The 24274-nt window shown below is 40.1% G+C and overlaps 1 protein-coding gene across 1 annotated transcript; it reads left to right on the top strand.

Annotated features, from left to right (window-relative positions):
- The first annotated feature begins 173 nt into the window (after positions 1 to 173).
- On the top strand, positions 174 to 15411 carry LOC124281066. The gene is made up of 5 exons (XM_046717075.1): positions 174 to 369; positions 922 to 1152; positions 12727 to 12864; positions 14491 to 14726; positions 14848 to 15411. Exons 1-5 carry the CDS (start codon positions 276 to 278, stop codon positions 15253 to 15255), a joined length of 1107 nt encoding a protein of 368 aa, XP_046573031.1. The 5' UTR covers positions 174 to 275; the 3' UTR covers positions 15256 to 15411.
- The last annotated feature ends 8863 nt before the right edge of the window (positions 15412 to 24274 follow it).

Raw genomic sequence — 24274 nt, 5'->3', positions numbered from 1 at the left:
TTTCACTTTGAAACCATGTCTCCGAAACTAGACGCTACTTTATAACAAGAGAAACCAGTTTCAGAAACCAAAACCAGTTTCGCAATAATCGAACAGGCCCTTAGATACCATAACAAGCGTGACAAGATAGGCTCGTCACATCGCTGTCTGGAGCTTAGTGGCGTCAATAGAGTTATTTCCCTTTAACGAGGGTCATCATACCCAGTGACATTTCGCCAGCAAACGGTTGTGGTAGCTATGTGAAGTGTTGGGCCAAGTATTGCCCTGTGTCCAAGATGGACTCTGTGACTGCCGTGAAAGTGTGCTGTGGCATAGCACTAATGGTTTGGTGCCTTCGGTGTGGGTCTGCGTCACATGATGTCGTTTCTTGTGAGTGTTTTTACATCCTGATTAGGGAACAAACTGAATAATGAAATTTAAATCTCCGACAGTGTAGCTGGATTTGATTTTATAGTTCTCTATTTGATCTGTGGGAGAAGACAAAACCTCCACCTGAAGGTTTGCAGTGAAGCCTTACACACTTTTTAATTCGAAGATAGAACATTACAGGGAGAGGATATTTTCGTCTGAGTATGGATGAAATATTTGCATCCCATTCCAAATACATTGTAAGTGTAAGCAGTGTTTTTAAGAATGCGTGAATGTATATAAAATCTTGCCACAATTTATGTTCCTCGAAAACCAAGGAATAAAAACTAATTCTAAGGTAGCTGCTACTAACATCTAAGTTTAAAGTGAAATGCAAAAATGAATCGAGGGAACTAAATTAATTATTAAATTGAAAAGAGTCGTGCATACAGTGACTGTATATTCCAAATGGCAGTTCTTCACAAACAATCAATCAGTCTTTTTATATGAAGTGTTTACCTCCCCAGGATATTGATGTCTACACACATGTCTTTCTATATATGTGTGTTTCAGATTACATGGAAGATATCTGCGGTCACACGGTCTCATTTAGTTCAGAGGAGGAAAATGAGTTTTTGTTTAGCCTGACCAGAGATGAGAGCAGCTTTGCTGCCAACATGTACTGTCGAGTAGAAATAGTCGCAGACCCACGTTTCCAGATAATGTTCAAATTCACACGGCTCGACTTTTCATCCTCTTCACATTACTTGTCTTTATACAGCCGTGCCATAGGTTGGAGTTATGGTGAGTTGATTCCATACCCTAAACAGCTTACATCTGAATTATACAAGTGATGGATATTGACAAAAAGTAGAAGTCGCCATGTGTATCTACCTCTGACAAGTTCTGTCAGGGAGTGATATGGTGAGTCAGACATGTTGGATTGTAAGGATGCCTTCTGACAGACATGAGAAACTTCTTATCATCAGATTAAAGCTGTCTTACCTCTATGATGAAATCCCATACTCTGACATTGACCAGTCCAATTGCTCTAGAATGGTTTTCTGGAACTGAGTCCTGAAATATAAAAATATTTATTATTAAACATATTGATTGCACACAATTACTTTTATGAGGGTAGTTGAAATATTCTGAGCCTAACTATGATTGATGGGTTTATAACTAATTTGAAGATAAGTAGATATTAATTGTTTATCAACAGATAAAGATAGATTGGTAGATATTTCATATTATAAAAATCTCTTGCCCCGTGAGCCAGTTCAACCCACAACTAATGCCCGTCAGGAACCTTTGCATGAGCAGAATGCTCAAGTGGCAGCAGACCCAAAACTTCTGATGGACGTCCGCGTTAACCTCTCTCTGATGGAAACTCTTCCAGCATAGAGACAATTGGCCCCAAAATTTCGGATCCTCACTCTTCCTCTTCCTCAGTTGCAGATCTTTCCAAAAATCCTGTGTATATTTTGTTTCATTCTATTTATGATGAAATATCTGATTTACCTTTAGAAAAATGGAGGCCAATTAAACAAACAACTGAATCTTTTCCCAAAAATGAAATTAATTTATTAAATGACATTATTTCTATGAAACTTTCATTACATGAAGTTAATTGTTGTGTCTATGCTGCCGCTCGAACCTTGGAGGAACTTCACACAGTTTCCAAAGAAAACACATCCAATACTGAGAACAATACACCAAAGAAAAACCGGTTTCAAGTGAAACTAACAGAAATACAACTGAAATACAAAACAACGAAAGAAAAGATACTTTTCCAAATTGTCGATTCCCTTAAGGCAAAAATAAAGGTTTGGACTGAAAGAAAGAAAAAATGGGAAAAGAAAAATAAATTCATCAAACAAAATAAACTTTTTAGAAATAATGAAAAACACTTCTACAGGCAACTTAAAACAAATGGTGATGGTGAGCATGATAAATGACCTCCCATGGATGCCAATGAAAGGTGTTAGATTCAAGTATAATTTTAGAATTCAAGTAAGACAATATGAATCAAGAACCAAGTGAAATAGACAGTTGGCTGAGGGCATATAAGGAGCCTAATGTGACCATGAATCAAGATGAGGTGAATTCAGAGCGAGTTCTTCAATTGAATAAGGAAAGGGCAGGTTTGCAAGCTGCATTTACAAGGACAGTAAATAAACTAAATGACCTCCTAGCAGACAAAAACTCTGACATGAGTGTTATTGAAGATTCACTGAAGTCTGTTGAAAAGACTTATGAAAATCTTATTGGGAAAGTGAGACGGATTCAAGAATGCACTACTGTAGAGGAAGGTGAGAAGCTCGAATTCTACAAATCGCAAATCTCTGAGAGACTATATAAGGTGAAAGTAGAAGTTGCACGACGCCAAGATGCGGTAAACCGGGTGACTCCCAGCCAGTCAGGTGGGAAGCAGCACAAGTTCTACAAAATCTAAGATAGCAGCTAAGAAGGCAGCTCTACAAGTAAAGCAACAAGCTTTGAGGAAATCTCAAGAATTAAAGCTGAAAAGATTACAAATTGAAATGGATGAAGAAAAGCACAACATTGAAACAGAACTTGCCATCGCAGAGGCTGAAATAAAGGCCATAGAAGAAATAAGTGGGGTACAAAAGTCTGTACATTATGAAAATAAGGACAATACTCCTCAGGATGTGCAGAACAGGAAAATTCCCGACAAGAAACCTGTCAATCAATTTAATCCCAATGCACCACCATGGATGGGTCAAAGCAAGGTTAATGAGACTCCTCAAGTTCGTGTGGACACTTATGATGCTCTGCAAATGCTGCAATTGCCGGAAGGTGGAAATTATGACATTTGATGGTAATCCGCCAAATACTGGACTTTCATCAGATCTTTCAACAATAGCATTGGTCATACCACCATCAGTGAAAGTGCAAAGTTAAATCATCTTGTGCAGTATTGTGGACGGACCTGCAAGAGAGGTTGTGGAATGTTGCCTGATAATGAACCCAGATCAAGGATATACAAGGGGCAAGACAACTCCTGCTCGAGCGATTCGGCAATCATCATATCATTGCTAAAGCTTGGATTGACAAGGTGACAGGAGTACCCAACCTAAAGCCTAATGATAGTGTGAGCATGCGCCAAGTTTGCAGACTCTATCAGAAGTTGTGTTGTTTCATTATCAGCTATGAGCAAGCTGAATGAAATTGACAATCAACCCCTCGAATGAGGAAAATTATTGACAAGATGCCTGTGTATATTCAAAATAGTTGGCGGAAAGAAGCAGTGAGTGTGTTGAGACACACAGGGTCTTATCCAGGGATTGAACACTTAGCCAATTTCATTGAGAATGTGGCTGAGGAGTTGGATGATCCAGTATTCGGGTTAATGTGAATGTCTCTACTGACAAGACTACGCTAAAGGCGTGAATCCAAGTTTAAGTCATCATCCAACTTTTTAGCTGAAGCAATTCAAGGTGATACTGAAAACTCTTGTGTGAAACAAGTTCAGTTATCATGCAAATGCTGTCAGGGCAGTCATCCGTTATTCCAGTGTCCGCTTTCCAAAAACTCAGTGTTCCAAAGCGGCTGGAGCTCGTGATTAAGCATAAGCTATGCTTCAACTGTTTTTCCTCCCCGACACATATTACCCGATTGCAAGAGAGAGATTTTTGTGATGTGACCAGTTGCAAGCGGAGAGGGAAGAAACATTCTAACTTGCTGCATGATCATTCAAGAACTTATGGGAAGTCAAGTGAACCTTCATCCAATAAGTCTCATGCGACAGAATTAGAAAGTCATCTGCCATCAAGCTTAACAGACTAAGAACGAGAACATGTTTGTGAATGGATCCGTGTATGGCGCTTAATGGGGCCGGAGGTAAAAAGAATAGCCTTACCTATAGTTCCAGTCTGTGTTAAGGTCACAACAACAACAATATCAGAACTTTCGCCTTACTTGATCCTGGAAGCACAAATAGTTTCTGTTCAGAAGAACTTGCCAATTCTCTGGGTCTAAAAGGAAATAGAACATTGTTGTCATTGAATACACTAACTGACAGAAATAGTGAATCACAAAGCAAAGTTGTCTCCTTGAAACTGACAGACGCCGAGGGAAAGAATTCTGTCGACATGTCACATGTGTTTGTGCTGCCACAAATGCCGCTTAGTGGAAGGAAGTGTTGTCACACAGAGAGACATTGACGATTGGGAGCATTTTCGGGGGATTGACTTTCTGATTCTTGACGGACCATTAGCAAAGGTGACAATACTAATCGGACAAGACAATCCTACTGTACTAATACCCTTAGAGGTCAGAACTGGTAAAGCTAACCAACCATATGCTACCAGGACCAAACTAGGATGGGCTATAAATGGACCCCTACTTAAGAGGCTCACAAAAGCATGTCACTGTCAACTTCGCATAAGAGAATCTTGAAACACAAGTGGAGAGATTTTGGCAACTAAGTGAAGTTATGACAAATGACATTGCGCTGTCATTTCAAGACAAACAAGTCATCAAGCTGTGGGACTCTACAGTTGAGAGGGAGGACAAACATTATAAACTGCCAATTCCATTCAAGTCAAACCCACCAAGACTGCCGAACAACTACAGTGCAGCAGAATCAAGGCTACAATCATTAACCAGGAAGTTAATGCGAGACGAAGGACTGTCTCAAGGCTACAAGGCAGGTATTGATGATATGCTGCAGAAGGGCTATTCGGAAAGAGTTCCACACGAAGAAATTAGCGTTGACAATGGGTACACATGGTATATCCAACATCATGTCGTCCTCAGTGACAAGAAGCCTGGTAAGTTCAGGATAGTGTTCGACTGTTCAGCTTCCTACTGTGGACGCAAGCTTGAACAAAGCAGTGTATCAAGGGCCAGACCTGACTAACTCCTTACTCGGTGTGCTTCTGAGATTCAGGCAGCACAAGATAGCTCTGGCAGGTGACATTGAATCAATGTATCACAGAGTGAAGGTGGCTGATCATCATCGGACTCGTTGGAGGTTTCTGTGGTGGAAAACCAAGTATTAGGAGGTGAAGTGGGAGATCTACAGAATGACTTCACACCTGTTTGGAGGAATATGGAGTTCAAGCTGCGCTAACTACGCGACTGCAGAAGGTAGCCTTGGACAATGTTGACGATTTTGACAGTGATGTTATACAGACTGTGAAGGACAATTTCTATGTTGACGATTGTCTAAAGTCAGTCCAATCTGAACAGGAAGGAATCAAATTGATCAAGGATCTGTGTGAGCTCCTGCAAAGGGGATCCTTCCGACTCACCAAATGGTTAAGCAATAGCAGAACAGTGTTGAGCAATGTCGCTATGGAAGAGCGAGCCAAGAACTTGAAAGATCTGGATCTCTGTACGAGTGATCTCCCACAAGATAAGGCTCTTGGAATTAAGTGGGACACTGAAACAGATGAGCTCTATTTCAAGTTCATTCCAAAGTCCAAGCCACTCTCACCAAGAGAGGACTGATAAGTGTCATCTCATCGATATAACGATCCTCTGGGATTCCTCACCCCATTGATCTTGAGTGCAAAGCAGATCTTCCAAGATGAATGTAGACTCCGCAAGGGATGGGATGCTGTAATAGAGCTAGAGCACAATGAAAGATGGACAAAATGGTTATCAGAATTGAATCTCATCGAGGGATTTTCAATACCAAGATGTGTGACCCCAGAAGGTTTCGGACAAAGCACTCTCTGTTGAATTGCATATCTTTGCAGATGCTTCGAGTGTAGGATATGCAGCTGTGGCATACCAGCCGAATGAAGAATGCCGAAGAACAAATATGGTGTTCATTCCTGATGTCGAAGTCTAGATTGGCTCCTATCAAAAGTGTTACGATTCCCTCGCCTTGAACTGTGTGCGGCTGTTCTCCGCCATAAGATTAGATGAGGCTTTCAGCAGAGAATTGCGCATCAAGATAGAAAGGACAGTATTTTGGACTGACAGTATGATAGTCCTACATTACATCAAGAATGAGTCCCAAAGGTACCAAGTGTTTGTAGCCAATCGGGTCACTACCATTCGAGAAGGTTCATCACCAGAATGCTGGAGACATATTGAATCATCTCAAAATCCCGCTGACGCAGCCTCCCGTGGGCTAGATGCCGCTGCTATGCTGAACCATAAAAGTTGGCTTCAAGGACCAAGCTTCCTATGGCAGAATAAAGAGACCTGGCCAGAACAACCTCTAGTATTGAGTGTATCCACAGATCAGCTGGAAGTCAAGAAAGCTAAGGTGAACTTCGCTAAGTCAAAGAATGTTGACTTATGTACAGATCAACTCCTGAAGAATTACTCTTCGTGGTATCGGGCTGAAAAAGGCTGTAGCCTGGATTTTGAGATCAAGAAGTGTCTCATGGACAGAGTCAATGAGAAACAAGTCAATAGGAAACATAAGACAAAGCTTTCACTGGAACCTCTGAGCGTCTCTGAAATGAAGCATGCTGAAATGGCAATCATCAAGTATGTGCAAAGATCAGCATTTCCAGTGGAAGTAGAGTTTCTCATGAATGCTCGTCCTGTGAAGAAATCAAGTCCTATCCATCCACTTGAGCCATTTCTCGATCAGGACGGTATCCTGTGTGTCGGTGGAAGGTTACAAAACGCACCTATCCCTGACAAGTCCCAACATCCTATGATTCTACCAAAGGGGACATCCAATTGTCACAATCATTATCCTAAACTGCCATAAACAATTAGGACATTCGGTACAGAACATGTTCTGGCCCAAGTGAGGACCAAGTATTGGATAATAAATGCCAGAAGCACAATCAAGAAAACTTTAAGAGACTGTGTCCAGTGTAGGAGACTGCAAGGAAAGCAGTCAATTCAGAAAATGTCTGATCTTCCTAAAGACAGAGTTACACCGGAAAACCTCCTTTTTCTCATGTAGGGATAGATTGCTTCGCCCGTTCTTGATAAAGCGAGGGACGAGTGAAGTGAAAGCGACACGGGTGTTTATTCACTTGTTTGAACACCAGAGCTATCCACTTGGAAAAGCTTGATAGTATGAATAATGGATTCTTTCATTAATGCTTTCAAGCGCTTCCAGGTTCTCAGAGGGGCTCCAGAGCTAATCCGCTTCTGACAACGGATCTAACTTTCGGGAGCCGAAAAGGAGTTAAAAGAAGCCATTAGAGACTGGAACCAACAAGTGATCCAGGAGCATATGCTTCAGAAGGAAATTACCTGGATGTTCAACCCCCAGCAGCATCTCACATGGGTGGCGCCTGGGAGAGGCAGATCCGACTGTTCGAAAGTACTGAATGCTCTGTTGTATCAGCAACACAGTTTACAGGATGAAGGACTATCAACCTTGCTGTGCGGTAGAGTCAATAGTAAATAGTAGACCTATTACTGTAAATCCTGACAATCACAAAGACAGTGAACCTCTGACTCCTAACCATATCTTACTCCTGCGATCAGCAAATTCTGCACCACCAGGCAGATTTTCACTGAAGGACAGATACTGTAAGCGCTGGAGATACATCCAGTCACTTTCAGACCAGTTCTGGTCTAGATGGCTTAAAGAATATCTGCCTACTCTGCAACTCCGCCAAAAGTGGTTCCAATCAACAGTGAACTTGAAAGTCGGAGACGCCGTTCTGATCATGAATGAAAATGTCCCTAGATATGTGTGGCCTCTGGCAGAGTCACTCAGGTGTACCCAGGAGGGACGGCTTAGTGAGAACTGTGGAGGTCAAGACCAAGGATTCCGTGTTGATCAGGCCAATCTACAAACTGTGTTTGTTGGAATCTGCCTGTGAAGACAGACTGTGAATGGACTGTTAAAGGACTGTGAATATCAAGAACTATAACTCTATAGACCCTAAATGTGACGGGTGTGAAGTAACATATTTCAAGTGTTCAAGACTTAGCATAATTTAGTTTTCGTTAAATGTCCTACATTTAAGGGCGGAATGTTAGATTCAAGTATAATTTTTAGTTTCATGATCTGTGTGAAGCCCATTTCTGGTGTCCCCCGTCCGTGATATATTTTGAGGGTCTGGAAACAGTTGTGGTCTGTACCCGGCGACTGTAACCTGGAGGCACCATGGGTCAGTGATTATCACCATGCAATGCATGAGAAAGTAACTAGGTCGTTTGTCTGCTACATCTCACCAGATTGTCTGAAAAGTGTCATCAAAAAGTCAAAATCTAATACAGCTCCAGGGCCTGATGGCATTCGAAACCGGTACTGGAAACTGTTCCCCTGTGTCCAAACTATTACTTCACTGTTTCAATTCTCTTGTGGACACAGGTGATGTTCCTCCATGGTTCTGCAAAGAAGAGGCTAAAACATATCACTGCAACCTCTCCATGTGCTGGATTGACTACAAAAAAGCATACGACTCTGTCCCTCACGAATGGATTCTGAAGTCTCTTCGTTGTATTGACCTCCCAACAGAGAGGAGGGTAACCATCCCGGACCTCCTCAGCACAGATCCTCAACACCGCTTACTCATCTCCTTTACATGGATGACATCGAGCTCCTTGCCAAAGGAGATACCAATTTGAAAGAGCAGGTTCCCCTTGTCGAGTCCTTTTCTAATGATATTGGCCTGACATTTGGACTCGACAAATGTAATGCTCTTCATTTGAAACATGGCAAGGTAACTAATGATGGATCGGTCAAGTTACAGGTGGGAGGAGTTATTGAGCATCTTGTGGAAGATCAGGCCTACACCTATCCTGGAATGCAAGTTCGAGACAAGCTCCAAAATGCCCAGATTCAAGAAAAACTTTGGGCCAAGTATAAATCTCGCTTAAAGAAAATCTGGAGCTCAGAGCTAAATGCTCGAAACAAGGTCAAAGCCACCAATACTTTTGCTGTGCCAGTCCTTTCCTATTCCTTTGGAGTAGTTGATTGGACTAAAACAAGACAGCCAGAGTCTTGACCGCCTGACCAGAAGGATCATGTCTGATAACAGAGCCCACCACCCTCGTTCCTCTGTTAACCGTGTATACATGCCAATCAATTCTGGAGGCTGGGGTTTGATTAATGTGGAGGCTCTTCATGATAGAATTTTACTGTGTACTTTTGCACATATTTATTTATCGGATGATCCTCTGGTGATGCATGTCAAGACTCATGATGAAAGCAAGGAATTCCACGGCTATTTTAAGTATGCCAAGGTTGTTGGACAAAATCTGAAATTTGAGGTTGATTTTGCTGATGGCGTTGTACTGCTTGACAGTACAGTGATGGGAGTAAACCAGGTGAAGTCCTTTACCAAGTCTGCCCAGAGTCGGTCTTTTGTGTAGAAGCTTTCTGAGAAGCCATTGCATCGTGTATACATGCAGTGTGTGGAACAGAATAGCAATCCCACCAACTCCTTCGCCTGGATGAAGTCGGCTGGTTTTAAATGTGAAACTGAGGGCTTCCTGTTTGCTGCTCAGGACCAGTCACTTCCCACTCGTAATCGCCAAAATTTGATTCTTAAAGAAAATATCAATATGAAATGTTGACTATGTAATGAATTTACAGAGACTGTCCAACACCTTGTCGATGGATGCCCTTCCTTGGCACAAACAGCATATCTTAAACGACATGATGGCATGGCTCGTTGCTTTTACTACCGTCTCCACCATGTCTGTGGCTTTGACTCCGAGGTCCATCCATGGTACGACCCTGAACATGTCCAGGGTATCATGGAAAACGACAGCTTTAAACTTCTCTGGAATAGGCCTATATACAGCCTCAGAAAAATTCCTGCCAACAAACCTGATCTTGTCCTTTTTGATAAAGCCAATGAGTTTATTTATATCATTGAATTTTCTGTCCCCTTTGACAGCAACGTGATTGGCAAGATTCAGGAAAAGCATGATATATATTAAATGTCTCGCTTGCATCCCAAGTACACAGTCGTCAGGCTCCCCATTGTTCTCAGTGCCCTTGGTTTGGTACCTCCTGAACTCTTGGCGCAGATCAGGAGAGTGCCCGGGTTCTCCACCAGGAGCACAGCCCTTCTGACAATCTGGGTAATGCAGAATGCTGCAGTGTTGGGGAGCCTTCATATTCTCCGGAAAGTTCTTGGTGGGTTTGACTAGGCAGTGTTCCCTGGGAGAAGTCCCATTCACTGTCTGGGCTGCATGTAGAGGGGGCGAGGGCCCTGAGCTGATGATGAGCCTTACCAGCCTGACTGTGCCAGGATCACCTGAACCCTCTCTGCTGCCTTTTTGTCTTTAATCTGTAAAACATAATAATAATAAATGGATATTTCTTGTGCGCCATAGTCCACCCAGGGCATGCTCAAAGCGCTACATATAAAAGAGTCACTAGAGTTGATGAGGAAAATATGACAGTTCTTCAAATTGACCATCAGAATATTTGGCAGTTATAGGTTGTAGAAATTTTTGAAGAGGTAGGTTTTTAGTCCCAATTTGAATGCTTTTAAGGATGAAGCTTTTTTTATGGGAGAAGGAAAACTGTTCCACAGGGTTGGTGCTGCAAATTTGAATGGAGGAGGAGCTAGGCCATGTCTGCAGCGGAAAACAAGAGTGAGCATCTTAAACTGAATTCTGTCTTCAACCGGCAGCCGATGCAGGCTATGGAGGATTGGGTTATGTGAGACCATTTGGATGTTTTAGTGACACTCAAGTGGAATTTGGAAGTTTTTGAAGTCTGAAGAGAAGATCATTAGAGATTCCAAACAGTATAGTAGGCTATTGCCATAGTAAATCCTGGAGAGAACAAGTTACTGAATGAGAACTTTAGCTGCATCTGTGGTTAACACGATGGCGGATGTTACCAATAGAGTGGAGATGGAAGTAGCCTACTATACAGAGATGGTTCACATGTTGCTCCATGGTGAGACAAGGATCAAGATAAACGCCTAGGTTCTTGACACTAGATGAAACTGGGATATCGGAATTGACTACCGTGATATCCATAGAGTTGATCTTGTCTTTATTGAGCTTCAGCTCATTTGTCATCAACCATGAACTAATTGCCTTCGTGCACTGACTCACTCTTGATCTGGCTTTTTGTACATCCTCTGGTTTGAAGGAATCCATCAATTGGAGGTCGTCTGCAAACACATGATGATTCACATCAAAGTTACCAATGACCTTCTCCAAGGAGTTTGTGTATAACACAAAAAGAAGTGGCCCAAGGACTGAACCCTCGTGTACACAACACTCAACTAGTCTCTAGGATCGTTAACTCAGACATGGTTTCAGAGACAAGAACTGATTGACTGCCAGTGCTCAGATGGAATGGAACAAGGCCAATGCATTCCCTTGAATGTTATAATCGTCCTGAAGACAGCTGAGGAGCTTCTGATGGTAGACCATGTCGAACGCCGGTGGGAGATTGAGAAAGAGGAGAAGTGACACATTACCTGAATCTGCATGGCATCCCAGGACATTCAGAATCTGAAGTAAGGTGGTCTCAGTGCTGTGCCTAGGATGATAGGCTGATTAATATATATGTTAAGGGAATCATTAGAAGAGAGGTAGGATCTGAGTCTGACATCAACTGCTTGTTCAAGGATCTTGGAGAGGAAGGAAAAGTTGGAGACAGGTCTATAATTCTTGAGTGTATTGATATCCAGATTGCCTTTCTTAAGTAATGGTTTTACCACAGTTTGCTTGAAAACGACATCACATCTGGTTGGTTGATGACTATTGATAATCATATCATATCATGGTTTTATAGATCTTTGATGCTCACTCTCCCTCTTGGACTCCATTGCCCACCTCTTAACACCTGCAAAGGTAACATCACCTCCTAAAATATGGATGGACTGCTTTCCAGTGGACAAGCCAGTTGACATTGTGTGAAATATGGTGGCTTGGTGTGTAATTCAACTAACTGGTTCAAATGCAGCATGTATATACGAAAAGTATTGTTCTTGATACTTGCAAGCAGTCAAGGGTTAGCTATGCATTCTTCATACTTAGGCTCAGAAACTTTAAGCCACCTTTCCTAAATTAATGTATGTTTGTGTTCGTAATATGCTCCAAACACTGATTATCCATCAATAAGGGTTTTGCGGAAAACAGGGTCGAAACCACTAGATCTACTTTTGTCTTTTGCTGAAACTGATCTATACAATCATGTATCCTCCATCCTTATTATAATTAGACTCTTTAAGACATTGTAAACAGGATATTTGCTAATGAAGACAGATGTCTAGGAAAGTTTACATATGAACATAATGTGGACAAATATAGTAGTAGTAGTAGTAGTAGTAGTAGTAGTAGTAGTAGTAGTAGTAGTAGTAGTAGTTGTAGTCATAAGGGCTTTTGACAACATTTAAGAGAAAAATCATTCAATTAAATATAGGTACTTCCAAGTCCATTTTCTGTGTTATATTTGGTTTTAACTTATATTTTACTGAGATTTTCAGTCTTGATTTTCAGGTATTGACAGGTACATAAATGACCTCTTGCACACCCCCGTATCCACAACCCCAAGTAACAAAGGCATCCTCCTGTTCAGGAGTGGAACAACCCGTCTCTCTGGGGGAATGTCTGTTATAGTCACGATGTTCAAACAGGGTAAGTTCAAAGATTCATCATTGGTATCTATAGTTATAGCATGTTTGTAACTTATTTTGTGTCAGTACCACCAGCTGTTAAGGTTTATGTTGGAGATAAGCCCAGGGTGATGCATGTCTTACACCATCACCACTTCAGTACAACCCATGTGCACAGTGTGGTGCTGACAAACTTAACATAATCAAGGCCAATCTTGGATTCCAGTGCAAAAGCATGACTTGTGGTTAAAGTATAAGACTGCACTAAAACGACTGAGCCACCCGAACTCCATGACACGGTGAATAAATAGGATTGTTTCGCAAATCTGCAAAAAGTTGACTCATTGGAACTGCTCCCCATGTCATCACAGATTCTTCATGGAAGTTCTGATCTATATATTGTAGGGAAAACCATATCAGTTAATCAGTTATTAACATCAAATGGTGAAACACAAAAACAATCAGGTTTATATCCTTTGCCAACAAATCTGTAAATATTCAATCAGTCAAGGCCAATCTGTCACTGTGCCTGATTATATATTGTCACACAGTTAATCCAGCAGTCAATGTGCAGTGATACCATGCGATACCATGTGAGGCAGGTTTGCATTTGGTCACTGAAACACACAAGTGTTTATAAAGTGTTTATACTCAATGACTTCAGAAGTGAGCAAGGGTAATATTAAGTCATGACTGAAAACAATAGAAATGACATTTCCATAATAATAAACGTCAAATGAATAGTGATTGTACTATTCCTCTATAATAATAATATACTGGACAAAATAAGTTAGGGATATTGGTATTTTTATGATTGATATTTTATCAGTGTGTCAATGAATAGACAATTATTCATAATTTCAAAATTTACATATATCCCTAACTATTTTTGTCCAGTATATGTCAATTGGACATGCAAGGCAATAACATGTTTTTTATGAGATGAAGGATCATTTGACATTCACAGTTGTAAAGAGTTTATATTATAATCTTCAGGCTCATTTACTTCTATTTAATACAATAAATGCCTTCCATTTTACTTACTCGAAGATTGAGGAGGGGGGTCAAGGTTGTTATTGCAGCTTATTGAGTGAGTGAATCTAGTTTTACGCCGCTTTTAGCAATATACCAGCAATATACAGCGGGGGAATCCAGAAATGGGCTTCACATATTGTACCCATGTGGGAAATGGAGCCTGGGTCTTCAGCGTGACGAGTGAACGCTTTAACCACAAAGCTACCCCACCACCCCACCGCATATGGAGGTTACACAAGATACTGACATTGTACTCAGTTGTTGGTACTTCTGTGAGTTCATGTGAATTGTATGCCAGAATCTTGAAAATGACTGCACTTGTTAAGGTTATACAACCACAATTATGAGCACTACAAAATGAGTCAATTTGTTCCCATGTTTGCTTCTGACTAAATCAGCAGTTTATTTGTTGTTTTGGATTTAGATTTGCCATGTAAGTGTTCCTTGAGTGTCAGCTAACCAAATAGTAAGTTAACTTGAGGTTTGGACGAATTTCTTTGCTATGGTCAATGGGAACATGTCGATACCATGAAAAATATTGGATGTTGCTTTGCATTTTTCCATGTGTTTGGATTGCATGCACCTAAGTGACACAGTTCATCGCTTGTTACAGCAAACCAGTTTGCGTTTTTCAATTCCAACTGTGATGATGGCTATTTCCTCTGCGAGAATGACCGCTGTATCAGTGAGGACCTGGTGTGTAACACACGTGACAACTGTGGAGACGAGTCTGATGAATGGGATGACTGCTCTCTTCTGCCATGGTGGATCTACTTCTTGATTGCCTTCGGTGTGATTTTCACACTATGTGGAATTACCATTTGTGTTTGCAAATCATTTAAGAAAAAGGTAATGCTACTGTCTGGCTGTAATCTTTTTGTAATGGGTATGTTTACCTTGTCAATGTTTGCATTTAAAGTTCAAACTTTGCAGGCTGTCAGACTGCTAATACATGCAGATTTGTTTTCAGGCAGAAAGGCCTTCAGTAGCTGTTGATCCACGCCAGCAGATAAGCACCATCCAAACAGGCTTTTCCTACCAATCTGCCAACACAGTAGTCTCACCAGCCCAATCCACACAACATGGTTCAGTGCAGATGGGCGTGTCCTCCGGAATGACTCACTACCAGCCGGGAATGTCTTCCCCCTACAACAATCAACAGATGAACCCTCACCAGGTGCCTCCACACAGTCCAGTGCAGATAGGCGCTTCCTACCCAGCACCCCACACCCCCATGACAATGCCAGTGTCTCCACCTGGTTTCATTCCCCACAGCCCCTCTCAAGATCCACCTGCCTACAGCGGTCTGGCAATGAACCCATCGGCACCACCCCTTGGGACTATCATGGAGGATAAACCAGGACGTCTTCCAAAGTGAGCTGGAGTCCAGCACTGTGAAGTGATCCAGTTGTACACAAAGACCCGGAACTAGATCCTTCCTACAAACCCAGGCCTATGCATGTACATATTCCCTGTGTCTCACATGAAGCGTATTTGTAAATGAAGAACAATAAAATCATCTACAATTTGAAAAGTTAGTTTACTAATTGACCGGTCTCAGGACCATAACTCATTCTGAAGATTAGGCCAGACCAATTTTATTTCTTGTTTTACGGATTTTTGGAGGGAACAAAAATAAAAATAAAATCACCAGTCCAAGTAATATTCCTTCTAAATACTCAAAGTATTTTACTTTTGGCAATTTATTAAGTGTATATGGGGCAAAAAACAGCTAAAAAACATTTTTCTTGTAGGTTTACATTTTTCTTGTTTAGGTTTTACATTATTTTTTTTCTTATTCTTGAAAAAATATGACAGGCGGATCCGTAAAACAAGAAATAAAATTGGTCTGGCCTTATTGAACAGATTCAAGCTGTTCTGTTTTGATTGCATTTGTGGCACCTTCTGGATGACATGCAACTGTTGAAACGTGAGCACTTGGCTAAATGTTTGTTGACACAAGAAGTCTTCAATAGGTGCTTTGCATGGTAGATCATGAACAAAATCTCACAGTAAACTCTAGCCATTTGTATGTGTGCATTTATGCTCAATGGCTTGAGTGTATCTTGGGCCAGTTGTTGTAAATCCAGTTACAGAAGCTCTGGCAAAGTTCCTGCAGCGTTGTTAGAGGATTCGGATGATGTATATATCACACCTTTTTATCCGACTTATTCAGTGGAAGACAAAAGAGGGGATCTTGTGGGCCAGGTTAATACATTATTCTGATTCAGATACTGCTTTACAACTCCAGTAACCAGACAAAAACGGATTACAGACAAACAGAAAAGCTAATTATGACATCCCAGTGTTATGTGAGTGAGTGAGTTTAGTTTTACGCCGCACTCAGCAATATTCCAGCTATATGGTGGCGGTCTGTAAATAATCGAGTCTGGACCAGACAATCCAGTGGGAACCGATGACGTGTCAACCAAGCCAGCGAGCCTGACCACTCGATCCTGTTAGTCGCCTCTTATGACAAGCATGGGTTACTGAAGGTTTATTCTAACCCGGACCTTCACAGGTGCCAGTGTTACGAAATATTATGGATACATGTATCATAATTATCTTTTTTATTATTACAATTTAACCATGTTCTCAAACCAATAAATATTGCACACAATATTGAATTGAAACGATACTCTAACTTTTAGTTCTCCAGCCAGCACCATTTATTACCAGATGCCAGTTATAGTCGGCTATCAAACAAACTGGGTTTCAGACCAGCAAGGGAGTGCATTGCCAAAAATCAGGGGAATACTGAATTTTCATGTTTGATGAGATTATTCTTAAGAAAACCTTTCACCTTTCAAATTCATATATGTGTGTAAATGTGTATGTACACTTGCACTTCAGTGTTCATTCCTGTGAATGTAATTGGGGAGACTGGGCTTGAATCCCTCAATCACTGGATCCTGGTGTGCCCAAGAGACTCAACTCCACACATCAAATTTTGGCACATTAGACAGTGGGGCAACCCATAAAATTTGTTTTCATAGATTGCGGACGTCACACCATCAGGTGAAATGTAGGCTTGTACAAATGTGGATCATGGAAAACAAACAAATATTTAGTGTCAATTATTTTATGTCGCACAGTAAGATGAGCTAAAAATACTTGTTAACTAATACTAGTTTTCACATACTGACAATTCTAACATAGCATAGCACAAAGAGTCCTTTGAATATCCACATTCTGCACTAAGAAAGATTGCCAGATATGCATTGTTTCTCTAAGGTGGGAGTGAGGAAGACATTTACAGTTAAGTATTTACAATACCACAAAATACATAATGAAATCACATCATGCTACTAAACATGCTGTCTGTGTTTAAGAACGTTGCTCTATATTATGTCTTTCCAAGTTTTTCATCGCTTTTCTAGTGTATGAAATCTCCATTCTATTACAAGAAAACATACTGGACCAGGATACATTTGCCACAAAACTTCATTAAATATCTTGGCAATCATCAAAGCAGAATGAACATATAAATCACTGGACACTTTAGGATGGTTCATGTGGCATTTACATATGGAAATATTCATGGCTTTCTCCACATAGTTAACATTTAAAGAAAACAATACATTACTTCAGCTGATATTCACGATCAGAGAAGTGTTCTTAGCTATGGTGATCTAAGCAACACCTAGAGGTATTAAAAGGGGTGTTTTTTTATGGAAATATCTTGCACACATATAAGTAGTGCAAGTTCATATTACCATCCACATTTGGCAGTGTCACATATTAAATACATGTATATTGCTATGTATGTCATTACCTGGATTTGTCTGGATAATTAACTTTTGACACTTGTAGATACTGACATTGGTTCCAAATTAATTCTGTAGTATTCCTTAAACATGGCAACTTTGTAAAATCTTCTGGTCAAAGAAACCAGAACCAATGTATTCTGAGTCTAATCAGCTTGGAAGACAAATTTTTAGCTGTAAAATCACTAAACACTTTCATTAGCAACAGCCCTAACTTGGACCCTTTCTGTCAATGGTGTCCTGAAGGTGAGTAGAACATCAAACATTTTGGTGGGTTAATTCCATGTACTTTGCAGCCTAATAGACTTCTGTGGTTATTTCCATCCCTGTAGAACTATTCTCAATATATCAACAATGTATGTTTCAACATAACAATTTCAAGCATGAACAGATTTAACAAGGGAGATAACACTGAAGAACTGAATAACAATAATGCAGAAACAGGAAAAACTCTCTGTAATATTAACATGTATAGATTTATTTACATTGTGAGGAGTTTACAATAAAGCCATGGTGAAAACACTGAAAACACTTATTTTCCCAGTCTGGGAAAGAACGGCTCTTCCCGAGCCCTGAAGGTGCGAGTTGGGGGCGAGTGTGAGATGGGGCTCGGGGCCCTTTTGACAGCTGGGGTCTGGGGGGCCTCCCCTATGAAAATGTTTAGATTTAGCCTGGAAATATGCAATTTCTGGTCTTACTTAACCTGATGATACTTAACTCAAATGATCATATTTAAATGGCTATTTACTAAAATTCTTTCAAACATTCTAAAGTTACAAACATATTTGTATTTTCTGAAAAATCAGAGTTTTTTTATAGACAAATCGGAGAGTGAATTTTGTATTTAAAAATCAGAGTAACACCTCCAAAATCGGAGTGGTCGGCATCTCTGCACTACCAATAGCTCCAATATTTAGAGTGAGTGAAGCACTGTTAGAAATGACATGCCCCATACATGTGCTACCACTGAACCATCACTTGTACCTGTAAGTGACAATGAAGTATCGGTGCAACAAAATCACTTCTGCAGAGAAATCAGCTCGGTGAACAAGAACATTCCTCCAGTGTCGCCAGATGTTACATCTCACAAAGTTTACTGGTAGTTACTCCAGTCATAAGAGCAAAAACATCAATTTACCAATATGAATACACAATGTCTTTTATTTTACAGGTTGAATATCCTCACTCTGTGGTTGAATCATGTTAAATCATAATTTCATTAAAATATACCCTTTAAAAAAGTATGGGAATTTCATTTATAAAACTTTGCGATTAAAAAAATTGGGAGATATATCAGAGTCAATGTTGATATGATGATAATGAATGTTTTGAGAGGGCATCACCACTTGCACTTCCTTATGACCATAGTTGTTTGTACATAATCGCTCTTGAAAGATGATTGGTGTATGACGTGAAATTTGCATGTGTACGAATTTCATTTTCAAACAAAAAAACAAAACGTCTAAAAACAAACACTAACTGTGTGATGCAAGATGATTCTCAAAATTATGGTCTACAGTGGTTTATCAACATTCCTGAAAACCTTCAAAGTAAAGAATGACACCCCATGTACATGTATGTGGCTACTGGGTTGTGGATGTGCATCCCATGCGTTGTGTTTTTGGGGTGGTGATAAAGAGAAATGGTGGTGCGTTCATAACATGTCTGTCTTTGAAAGGTTTGTTAATGCTTATACTTCCTAACCAAATTCAAAGTTCAGGCTCCCCATTGTTTTTTAAACGTGTATGTCCAATCCAATGGCAAGAAAATCAGATTGTAGTGTTCTATACAGCTTCACAGTTGTATCACCATGATCAGATTGTAGTGTTCTATACAGCTTCACCGTTGTATCACCATGATCAGATTGTAGTGTTCTATACAGCTTCACCGTTGTATCACCATGATCAGATTGTAGTGTTCTATACAGCTTCACCGTTGTATCACCATGATCAGATTGTAGTGTTCTATACAGCTTCACCGTTGTATCACCATGATCAGATTGTAGTGTTCTATACAGCTTCACCATGAGTTGTATCACCATGATCAGATTGTAGTGTTCTATACAGCTTCACCGTTGTATCACCATGATCAGATTGTAGTGTTCTATACAGCTTCACAGTTGTATCACCATGATCAGATTGTAGTGTTCTATACAGCTTCACAGTTGTATCACCATGATCAGATTGTAGTGTTCTATACAGCTTCACCGTTGTATCACCATGATCAGATTGTAGTGTTCTATACAGCTTCACCGTTGTATCACCATGATCAGATTGTAGTGTTCTATACAGCTTCACCGTTGTATCACCATGATCAGATTGTAGTGTTCTATACAGCTTCACCGTTGTATCACCAGGATCAGATTGTAGTGTTCTATACAGCTTCACAGTTGTATCACCATGATCAGATTGTAGTGTTCTATACAGCTTCACAGTTGTATCACCATGATCAGATTGTAGTGTTCTATACAGCTTCACCGTTGTATCACCATGATCAGATTGTAGTGTTCTATACAGCTTCACCGTTGTATCACCATGATCAGATTGTAGTGTTCTATACAGCTTCACCTGTTGTATCACCATGATCAGATTGTAGTGTTCTATACAGCTTCACCGTTGTATCACCATGATCAGATTTGAATGTGATTGGACTCCTGATGTGTAGCTCCCATAACATTACTGAAGCCTTGCCACTGGGGAACATTCAGGATATTCAGCTTTCTGAGACAACCCTTCTACCACTGTAATATGGGCCCACTAGACAGAAAGACATTTCACTTGGGCTCAGACTTGTGGCTAGAACTGCACACTGTATGGGGCAGGATTTCATGAGTGACTGTGCTTGGGAAACCTGATCTGCATCAGTCCAAACTTTTATACATTTTTGTTTCTAGTTTGACACATATTCCATCATTAACATTTTCTGTTGTACATGTCAACATTATCTGTGGCAGGCAAAGTCAATACTATTGACAACCTATTAAAATATGAGGAAAATACTACTTTTAACATCTACAGCAGTATGATTAACAAAAACAGACACCACAAATAATATACAATAGGTTTTCAGGACACACAGGCAAACACACACACACACACAAACACACACAGGCACACATGTACAAACATACACACACTGTCTTTCAGGGAGTTACTGTCGTAAACAAAAATATCTTCATGGTAAACGATTATCAATATAAAATCACACTACCTTCAATGTCCTCATTACATCATTCTGTAAACAAGGCCAGTTTAAATCCAATAAAATGTAGTCATTCCACACTTGAAGAGTAGGAAACCTAACGCTATAAATAAGTACACATGGCTGAAATTAAACAAGGTATTGTATGACAACATTTCATGAAACATGATGAACAGTCAGAAAAACAAAACAACAGAAAGTCATTGTTATACCCCAAAATGGTAAATACTTGTCAGGAATATATCAAATGGCACCAGTTCACAACTACATCTATCTATGCACCATGTCTGCTGCAGACCTTTTATACAGCTTTCAAGATCTGCTCAAGAAATAGAATACTTGTAATTGCAAATTTCAGACTATTTACATAATTCATCAATTTGAAAAAAAATGAGTGGAAATCTGTGTCAGCGGAAAAGTGCCACACCTGAAAAGGAAACAACCTAAAATCTTTGAAGCACATTCCTTTTACATCCCTAAATACAAATTTATCTGTCCATCACAAAACAGATACTCAAACAATAGTGTAATCTGGAAGTTCATCATTCTAATTCTTAAACACAACAAGTATTATCACCAAAGAAATTGCTTATTGAAAAACATTCAAGGGAAGTCTTGAAAGTCTATGAAGAAAATCCAGTGAACCGTTCTTAAAATATCTTGCTGAAAATTCAGGTTAACATGCTGAAATCTTCAAAGTGTCGTCGTGACCCTAAAAATTATGTGAAGGTCATCAAAATTGACTGGGCCCTGGGCCTTCCCTAGATGAAGCTTGGTGTCAAATATGAAGAAAATCCAGTGAATATTATTTGCGGTATCTTGCTGACTATCTTAACATGCAATTTAACATGCTGAAATCTTCAAAGTGTCTCTGTGACCTTGAAAATTAAGTGAAGGTCACCAAAATCGACTGGGCCCTGCGCCTTCCCTGAATGAAGCTTGGTTTCAAATATGAAGAAACTCCAGAGAATGGTTCTTGAGGTATCTCGCTGACAAGGATAACATGTAGGTTAATATGCTGAAATCTTCAAAGTGTCTGTGACCTTGAAAATTAAGTGAAGGTCACCAAAATCGACTGGGCCCTGCGCCTTCCCTAGATAAAGCTTTGGGTTGAATATGAAGAAAATCCAGGGAACAGTTCTTGAGATAGCTTAACATGCAGGTAAAACGTTAAAGTCCCCTTGTGACCTTGAAATGAAGGTCAAGGTCACCAAATCTGACTTGGACCTTTCTTATACTGTGATGAACCTAAGTACCAAATATTAAAAGAATCTAGTGAACGGTTCTTAAGATATTCCAATTCGTAAATGCGATGCATACGTCAATATTATATCCCCGCCCGCACTAAACGCGCGGCGATGGATAATAAAAACTATACTTGTTTTAAAACTGCTATCAACTCTAGAGCAACACAAGGAAGCTGAAGTTGTTTTATATTCAGTTTCAAGAGGATCCTCAAGTATCCAGAGTTTCATACCTTTATTCTATCATAACATTACGACTTGCTACCTTACCTTCACGTTAGAAGTGACATCACCAGATCCATCACTTGTTTCACTTACGAAATACATCAACAGTCTCTTTCTCAAGTACAAAACGCCAGAAAGATACATAATGTTGTTTAATACTTGATAAGACAAATGACACATTCACAGTGCCCCACATATCTAAACATTGTACTGATGAAAAATAGTCAAATATGGGCAGATTACAAAATTTGTTAGCAAACAATACAAACCCCTAACAATCTTGCATTGTGAAAAGCCAATAATGACGATCTTGAATTCAGTCATCACGGTCATGTCTGACTGACTGACTGAGTTTGGTTTTAGGCCGCTTTTAGCAATATTCCAGCAACATCAAGGCGGGGGACACCAGAAATGGGCTTCACACATTGTACCCATGTGGGGATTCGAACCCGGGTCTTCGGCGTGACGAGTCAACGCTTTAACCATTAGGCTACCCCATCGCCCCCATGGTCATGTCTACGCTAGTTTGAATGATGGCAGCCCATTCTCACTTGCCTTTTTAATTCCACAAAATTGAGCAATTCAGTACTTGTCATTTTGAAAGATTATGAACTTGTTTAACAAACATCTTCATTATATGGCAAACTGATGACATTTTAGTTCAGAATCAACATTGGTTCTATAGAAGAATACATCATTACTGACTAGATTGTATAATAGAATATACCCTGTACAACAATTATGCTTTAGAATTTATCATAACAAAACTTTGACAGTCTTACATTTAGCTGGACTTGCACAGACAAACAAAAGCTGACACCACTGATCAATACTAGCTAGTCAGCACTCCATTTCATAAAATAACAACTAGTCCCTCTGCTTGTCTCAGGTTAAGGGACCAGTGGCCATGTCTATCCTGACAGACCAGCAAGGTACAGAGTCAGATCAGGAGGGTTCACTTGGTTTTATAGTATGACCAGAACTTATTGAGAATTTTAGGAATATGTTTAATTGGATTTCTAGTATAAACAACCTTGACCAGCTATCAAGTGCTTGGTTTCATTCAAGAGAGACAACTCCCTTAATCCTTTTTCATTAGTTTGTGAAAAGTTGTCCCCCTTTGTTTACTTGCTAGCAGACAACATTTTCAGTGATCCTCAGTATGGATGATTTAGAGAAGAGGAATTTGATTTTAGAGTATTATAACAAGGACATCAGATCAGCCAAAGTGATTTCAAGTAGAACAGGCATCCCTTTGTCCACTGTTTATCGTGTTTTGAAAAATATTGCAAATGGATATGGCATTGAGCACCAGGGAGGCGCAGGTAGGCCCAGAAAATTGACTGTCGGTGACAGGAGGCGGCTTGGTATTCTTGTTTCTAAGTTTAGAAAACTTAAGGCTGGATATGATTGATAGAGGAACTGTGGCTGTCTGTAAGGAGACAATTAGAACTGAGCTGCATGCAATGGGTTGGCAATAAAATCGAGGAATTCCATCACCGATCATGAAACCTGAACAAAAAAGCCGCGAAGGTTGAACTGGTGCTTACAGCATAGAAATTTTAACTGGGACAATGTGATTTTCTCTCAGATGAAAGTTCTGTGTGGCTGTTGCCTAATACACTGAAATTCTGGACCAAACAAACTGAAAAACCTTTGTATCAGCACCCAAAGTACAGTCCGAAATTTAACGTGTGGGGTGGCATATCTGTGTTAGGGGCAACGCCCCTCTGTGTATTTGAAGGGAATATGAACAGTGAGCGGTACACAGATATTCTCGAGGGACATTTACTTCCATCTGCTCACGTGTTCTATGGAATTTTTTTGATTTTCCATCAGGACAACGACCCAAAACATTGTTCAAAGCATTCACAGGCCTGGTTTCGGACCCAAAATATGACATTATTAGATTGGCCAAGCTATAACCCTGACCTAAATCCAATAGAAAATGTTTGGGGCC

This window comes from Haliotis rubra, unplaced genomic scaffold (genome assembly GCF_003918875.1).
Source record: "Haliotis rubra isolate DU_JTF1 unplaced genomic scaffold, ASM391887v1 Scf279, whole genome shotgun sequence".
Lineage (NCBI taxonomy): Eukaryota > Metazoa > Mollusca > Gastropoda > Lepetellida > Haliotidae > Haliotis > Haliotis rubra.
The sequence above is the reverse complement of the archived record's forward strand: the minus strand, read 5'-3'. Positions and strand labels throughout refer to the sequence as shown.

Bases quoted from the DNA above. Each gene is read 5' to 3' on its own strand.
- LOC124281066 (XM_046717075.1), top strand. From the start codon at position 276: ATGGACTCTGTGACTGCCGTGAAAGTGTGCTGTGGCATAGCACTAATG. The intron at 370-921 runs GTGAGTGTTTTT...TGTGTGTTTCAG, and splicing joins GTCACATGATGTCGTTTCTT to ATTACATGGAAGATATCTGC. The intron at 12,865-14,490 runs GTAAGTTCAAAG...CGCTTGTTACAG, and splicing joins AGTCACGATGTTCAAACAGG to CAAACCAGTTTGCGTTTTTC.